The 7,500-nt window shown below is 42.4% G+C and overlaps 1 protein-coding gene across 3 annotated transcripts in view; it reads right to left on the reverse strand.

Moving 5' to 3' along the window:
* LOC138949340 (coadhesin-like) overlaps nt 1-7,500 on the reverse strand; it is a 21,414-nt gene that overhangs the window by 2,905 nt on the left and 11,009 nt on the right. For 2 of the 3 annotated variants that reach the window (XM_070321135.1, XM_070321134.1), the window contains 3 exons: nt 5,938-6,126; nt 1,962-2,153; nt 55-249 (listed from right to left, as the gene is read on the reverse strand). In XM_070321135.1, coding sequence (XP_070177236.1) covers nt 55-249; nt 1,962-2,153; nt 5,938-6,126 — 576 coding nt within the window. The remainder of the gene's footprint in view (nt 1-54; nt 250-1,961; nt 2,154-5,937; nt 6,127-7,500) is intronic. The other variant, XM_070321136.1, reaches the window with a different exon arrangement.

A 7,500-nucleotide genomic window follows, 5' to 3' on the forward strand; every position in this document is an offset into this window, starting at 1 on the left:
ACATTGCAAACGTGAGTCATATCATACAGCCTTTGCCTCTTTGTTTCAACTGACCTGTATTATCACAACGAACACGATTGTTGCAGATTTCGTTCCGAGTGCGCGTGGAGGAACCAGAACAGGCAGTTCCTTTGTACTGAGGGGCGGGGTTTGTGCACGTGCGCTTGTCAGTCAAGACGCGGACACCCCTCCCACAGGTTTTGGAGCAGGATCCGGTTGTGGTGGTCCAGCATGACCAGCCTCCGTTTACTGTTGAGAAAAACGGTTTTATTTCGGGTTTAAATTGCATATACATATTTTTATTTTTTATTTTTTTATTTTTTTTTTTTACAGAACGACAGTTTTTTTGGTTTTTTGGGGTCTTTTTTCCCCTTCTTTTTTTTAAGGAGATCAGACTACTTTTTCTTCTCCCATCAGCGGGTACTATTTCGGAAGGGTTTTTATTGTGATGTCGCCTACTGTAAACTTATAACCCTTTTACTCGCTCTCTCTCTCTCTCTCTTTCTTGATAACTTTCTTTCTCTTCCGTCTGCGTGTTTGTTTGGAATTTGTGATACAATATGTTTTTTTCAGTTACACGCAAAATGGACATTGGTTTTTATACTGGACATTATTTTTTCTTTTACAGTTACTTCTCTACAGAACGACAGTTAAGAGGTTTTTTTTCTCTCTAAATGTGGATGATATGTTTGTGTTTGACTGGTTACATTTATTTTGCGTATAATGCAAAAACATGTCATTCTGATATTTGTTTATGTATTTATGATTGTAAGTTTGTTTCAAAAACACGACTATAAGCCGTATGTTTTTTGCTGTTTTTAAATGTGTAAACGTATGTCAATTTCATGAATATGTACAAAGAAATCAAACATTGCTTATACCAAGTTATTGAAACGTTTAATTAATCAGTTTTGTTTTCGGAATGAATGTTCTAATTGACACCTATGTTAAACTTCAAAATTAAATCAGCAAACTTGCACACAAGGCAGCCGGGCTCTTCATTTCTGTTTGTACTAAGTGTCAGTGGAAGACTCCTTTATATTATGTCAAAGCCTCGACAGATATATATATATATATGCTGGTGTACGAATCCCTTTACACGCGACGAAGGGTATCTTGAATCATTTGCATCAGAAAAAAGCGCAAAATACGATTAGGAATACCTACGTACATCACATCGGATGCATAGCGAGGACTCAGACTTATAATTTGTGTATGTGCACTTTACAATCTACTCTAGCTATATAACTATCGATGGGTTTCCACCAAACTTCAGTAATATACCAAATATCACAAAGAATAGTGTTTCATAGTAGCCATTACGAGAGACGTCTCAAACAGAAACAGAGGTGATATCAGTGGACGCAAAGCTTCTCTCTACACGTATTCAGTTGTAACTGTTGATACCTCTTAAATTAAGCAAACGCATACAGGTGTAACGTCGTAAAACGTCCCCTGCTTAACTGAAACATTCCCGGGAGACGTTTTGGCTTAAGATAAGATAAGATAAGATAAGATAAGATAAAAAAAAAACCGTGAATGTCCATTTTCATTTTACACAAACATGGATGTTTTTCTGTTGGCACCACATTGCAAACACACGATCATAACACGCTTAACCAAAGATTCCCCCGGGTCCTTCTGGTATTGAATCTCAAATCCCACCTCCCCCACCCCCTACTCATTTAGTCAATGTAGGTTCTCCTCCGAGAAGGTACCAGTGGAACCCTAAGGTTACCTCAGAACGTCCCCCGACAATGACCCGCCACTTACTGAATGACATCAGTGACCTGATGTATCTCTCTGTTTTGGACTTTATTTTATTCTTTTATTTTTTTATTTACTTTATTAGCATATATCATGATTGTGTTGATTGTATTTATTGTTCAAAATGCCCCCATGGGTTATGGACTAATAAAACTTGAACTTGAACTTGTTGCAAGTATATTATTAACACCTACTGGGGCATGATTGAGTGTTGCAAGCGGACACAATGGTCTGCGCGTTGTCTCCGGAGCACTGGCGGCCGCCATTTTTGGGGACGGGCTTCGTGCACGTGCGCTTGTACTTCCTGGTCTGGTAGCCACGCCCACATGATCGGGAACACGCCCCTGATGAGACGCTACTACTCCAGGACGACCAGCCGCCGTGAACTGAGATGTGAAATAAGAATGGAGAAGACAAGGTAAAATATACAAAGTTTGTTTGAGCACATTCCAAGTGCAAAAGAAGGGTTCTCAAGTCTGGTATATATTGATATTTTGCTTTTGCTTCAGTCAGCTTGTCTTATTTGTCAACATTTATTTCCCCTATGTTGTATGACTGTCATCCTGAACTCAGGTCAAAAATGAGTTACTTCCCTTCGGGTCTCATTCTATCCCTGACAGGATGCCTTGGTTTTCCTTGTCTGGAGAGGAAATCGATTTTTTACATATTTAGATCTTTTCGTAATGTGTTATGAACAATAGCAGATTCGCGATCGTCGATAATGATGGTGTTGTGTAATTTTTTTAAATTACACAGGAATTGATATGTAAGACAGTTTAAAAGCGAGCTATCTTTCGCGGATGTATTATACTGTGTAAACAACTCTAAAGTGTCACGTGATAATCAACTTTGGCTCCGGTGCGCGCCGGTGCAGACGATTTTTTCTGTAACCAGTTGAGAGTGATGCAACCATATATCACGGTCTCCTTCCGACAGCAGTCTCAAAATTTCGACTTGTTTTGACCTTAGAACGATGTCTTTATCATAACTGTGAAGAACAGCACGGAGATCACTGTCGAAGTCGGCCAATCTGCAATCATTTTCGTCTCGCGAACACTGATCTCAAATATAGATCAGTGCTCGCGAAAAACATATGGGAGATAACTGTATTCTTGTTTTGATAGATTCGCGCAATAATATAGCATAATGGACCCAAATGTTCTAGAATGGGGTATGTAGTGGAAAAACATGACTTGTTATCGTCCATAATCAGCAGCAGCAGCGGCTGCAGCTGGGGTGTCTGCGTCGTCATTAAATGTATCGTAAGGGGCTCCGCTCACTGCAGCTTATTCCAGCCCGCTACACGTTGCATGAAAGGAAAACAGGCCAAGTACTCGTCATAATCCCTATCGCGGCATAAATAATAGGCCGTGCGTCGTCTGCGCCGCTGAAACTGCGCAGGTATATTCTGCCCATAACCTGCCTTGTGAATTGCGTGCTGCAGAGTCTACAATACATGGCTATTCTGAAATAGGCATACACAATAACCAACAAACGACAAAATCAGCACACAAAAGATAGACTTCTAACGTTCCAAAGTTCAGAATTACACAAACATATACATTGGAGGTTAATACGAACGTTTAATTGTTGGTAAATTAAACGATTTACATGATTGTACTCTTCTTCGACCCAGTGGTCTTTTAAGTGAACAGACAGACAGACACACAGACAGACAGACACACAGACAGACAGACACACAGACAGACAGGCACACAGACAGACAGACACACAGACAGACAAACACACAGACAGACAGACACACAGACAGACAGACACACAGACAGACACACACACAGACAGACAGACACACAGACAGACAAACACTTATGATACAGAAAATTAACTTATCTCAGAATCTTTTTTTAATGTTATTTGTTTAAATATTGTTGTTGTTTTTTAAATCTCAGAATCTTGCTGGCAAGACACTGTCGAGGTAATCAACAAATTCGATAGCAAAACATGCGCCCAAGACCGTCAACTAAACGTGATGTGACACAATATCAGTGTTTAGCAAGATAGTACCGTAAACTACCTTGTATACGCCCAGTATCGAGTAAACGCCAATCCCTTACTTTGGGCCGAAAGCTGCGCATAGGGCATACTACCTAGTAAACGCCCACCCCCTACTTCTAAATTAATGATGTCACAAAATGATTTTTTCGAACATTTGTAATAAGTGTTTGTAAACTTCCGCATGCAGTACAAAGTATTCATCCGAGTGTATAATGCCAAGATGCTGTTATAAAGGCATACCGTTGATTTATACTCTCACCGCAGTGCAGCTGAGTAATAAAAGAAAGTTGACATTTTCAAAGTTCTTCTAAAGTTTTTGATCGAGAAATGTGTTTCAAAAGAGTGTCCCTCGAATTGTATGGCTTGAATCAGTGCAACTGCAGACCTGGGTCAATCTTTTCAAGTTAGCATTATCTTTTGAAGTTATAAACTTGTTATCAGACGATAAAGCAACAAGATTTCCTTCGTAGTTTGCTTGCAGAATTTATTTTGGGCAAAATTGGTGCATAGGGGGGGGGGGGGGGGGGGGCTATACAAGGTAGTTTACGGTACCAACCGATCGTGCAACAAGACGCCGACCAGTTGTAAAGCTATGACTGTGCCCTTTACAATACCAGTTAACATATACTGTTCAAAAAAAGAAACGCATAGTTGCTACTTGCCAAATTTGTTTTATTTTTCGAAAAAATTAACAGAAAATCCAATATTTAGATTATTTGTTTGAAATTTGGTATGGACACAGTTGAATGCACACACAGTTCATTTGCATCTTCAAATCAATCAGTCAATCAATACGATTGGGTGCCGAGGCTGTCAAGTCAGTAGGGGGTGTGACTGCCTTGAGCAGCAACAACTGCCCGGCACCTTCTGGGCATGGACTGGATCAGATGCCGGATATCTTGCTGTGGGATGGTGTCCCACTCCTCCTGAAGTGCCTGCAATAGATCGCGGTGATTTGCCGGCGCTTCTTCTCGCCTGCGCACACGTCTGTCCAATTCATCCCAGAGGTGTTCTATCGGGTTCATGTCTGGCGACATGGATGGCCAGGGAAGCACCTGGACATGGTGGTCGGTGAGGAACTGGGTGGTGAGTCGTGCTGTGTGCGGGCGAGCGTTGTCCTGCTGGAATATGGCATCCTGGTCAGCCAGAAGAGGAAGGGCGTGTGGGCGCAGAATTTCCTCCACGTATCGCTGGGCAGTTATGCGCCCTTGGACGTGCACCAGGGTGCTCCTTCCAGCGGTATTGATCGCCCCCCACACCATGACGCCTCCACCACCATGAACGGGTGCCTCATCCACACAGTTGGGCGCGTAACGCTCGTTTACTCTCCGGTAGACCCTCCTCCGACCATCATGTCGCTGGAGCGGGAAGTAGGACTCGTCGCTGAACCACACGTGTCTCCAGTGATTCTGGACGGTCCAGCGAAGGTGCTGGTTGCCCCGCTGCACTCGGTTCTGGCGATGGCGGCGGGTGAGGACAGCTCCTCTGTGAGGTCTGCGAGCTCTCAAACCAGCTTCATGCAGGCGGTTCCGCATGGTCTGGTCCGATAATCGGTGTGGCCCGGGGAGAGCCTGGACAGAAGATGAGGCCGACAGGAAACGATTCCGGAGGTGGCGGAGCCGTATGAAGCGGTCGTGAGCAGCAGTTGTCGCCCTTGGTCTTCCCGCTCGTGGCAAGTCAGCAACGGAGCCAGTGGCTTGAAACCTGACCCACAGTCTACTGATGGTGCTCTGGGACACGTGGAAGTGCCTGGCGATTGCACTTTGACTTTGGCCTGCTTGTAAACGACCCAATGCAATTTGGCGGTCTTCTCTGCTCAATCGGGCCATCTTTCGTCGCTGAATTGTCGTCTGATTTCTTTGTGGCGAACAATCCGCTTTTATGGGTTTTGGAAGACATGGTGAGAGCTCAATATTCCCCGAGTTTCACGAGATTACACTGAAGCATGACGAGTGGTCATGCCAAATGAGTAATTTTGACATTGTAGCCACTGATAACGCATGCGTCACGTGCAGAGCTCACTTGTGGCAATGGACGAAAGGTCGACGACCAGATAAACATTTTCTGCAGTTTGGTGGATATCCTTGTAGCCATATAACTAAATTAACCAAATATTACAAGCTATGCGTTTCTTTTTTTGAACAGTATACTTACTGATGCAGACTTTGGTGTTGCAGGAATATTTGGTGTACTTGTAGCTATTTCCGTAACACGCACGCCCGCCGTATCGCGGGTAGGGGTTTGAACACGTGCGTCTGTCTGTCCGTGTCCGGGTGCCACCGCCACACGTCACAGAGCAAGTTCCATAACTTGAGTAGGACCACGACGACCACGCGCCGTTGACTGAAAGGTTGTGTAAAAGTAGCCGTAAATTAAATGTAGTAAAGGCGGTGAGAGTCATACGATAGGGAAAGTCACCTGACTAATGGAATACTTGTTTAAAAATTAGTGTTGTCGCTTTCTTTCTGTGCTTTTTATATTTAGTCAAGTTTTGACTAAATATTTTAACATCGAGGGGGAATCGAAACGAGGGTCGTGGTGTATGTGCGTGTGTCTGTGTGTCTGTGTGTGTGTGTGTGTGTGTGTGTGTGTAGAGCGATTCAGACTAAACTACTGGACCGATCTTTATGAAATTTGACATGAGAGTTCCTGGATATGAAATCCCCGAACGTTTTTTTCATTTTTTCATAAATGTCTTTGATGACGTCATATCCGGCTTTTCGTAAAAGTTGAGGCAGCACTGTCACGCCCTCATTTTTCAACCAAATTGGTTGAAATTTTGGTCAAGTAATGTTCGACGACGCCCGGACTTCGGTATTGCATTTCAGCTTGGTGGCTTAAAAATTAATTAATGACTTTGGTCATTAAAAATCTGAAAATTGTAAAAAAAATTAAAAATGTATAAAACGATCCAAATTTACGTTTATCTTATTCTCCATCATTTGCTGATTCCAAAAACATATAAATATGTTATATTCGGATTAAAAACAAGCTCTGAAAATTAAATATATAAAAATTATTATCAAAATTAAATTGTCGAAATCAATTTAAAAACACTTTCATCTTATTCCTTGTCGGTTCCTGATTCCAAGAACATATAGATATGATATGTTTGGATTAAAAACACGCTCAGAAAGTTAAAACGAAGAGAGGTACAGAAAAGCGTGCTATCCTTCTTAGCGCAACTACTACCCCGCTCTTCTTGTCAATTTCACTGCCTTTGCCATGAGCGGTGGACTGACGATGCTACGAGTATACGGTCTTGCTGAAAAATGGCATTGCGTTCAGTTTCATTCTGTGAGTTCGACAGCTACTTGACTAAATATTGTATTTTCGCCTTACGCGACTTGTTTTTATATTTAGTCAAGTTTTGACTAAATATTTTAACATCGAGGGGGAATCGAAACGAGGGTCGTGGTGTATGTGCGTGTGTCTGTGTGTCTGTGTGTCTGTGTGTGTGTGTAGAGCGATTCAGACTAAACTACTGGACCGATCTTTATGAAATTTGACATGAGAGTTCCTGGATATAAAATCCCCGAACGTTTTTTTTCATTTTTTTGATAAATGTCTTTGATGACGTCATATCCGGCTTTTCGTGAAAGTTGAGGCGGCACTGTCACGCCCTCATTTTTCAACCAAATTGGTTGAAATTTTGGTCAAGTAATCTTCGACGAAGCCCGGACTTTGGTATTGCATTTCAGCTTGGTGGCTTAAAAA

This window comes from Littorina saxatilis, linkage group LG15 (genome assembly GCF_037325665.1).
Source record: "Littorina saxatilis isolate snail1 linkage group LG15, US_GU_Lsax_2.0, whole genome shotgun sequence".
In the NCBI taxonomy this organism is placed as follows: Eukaryota; Metazoa; Mollusca; class Gastropoda; order Littorinimorpha; family Littorinidae; genus Littorina; species Littorina saxatilis.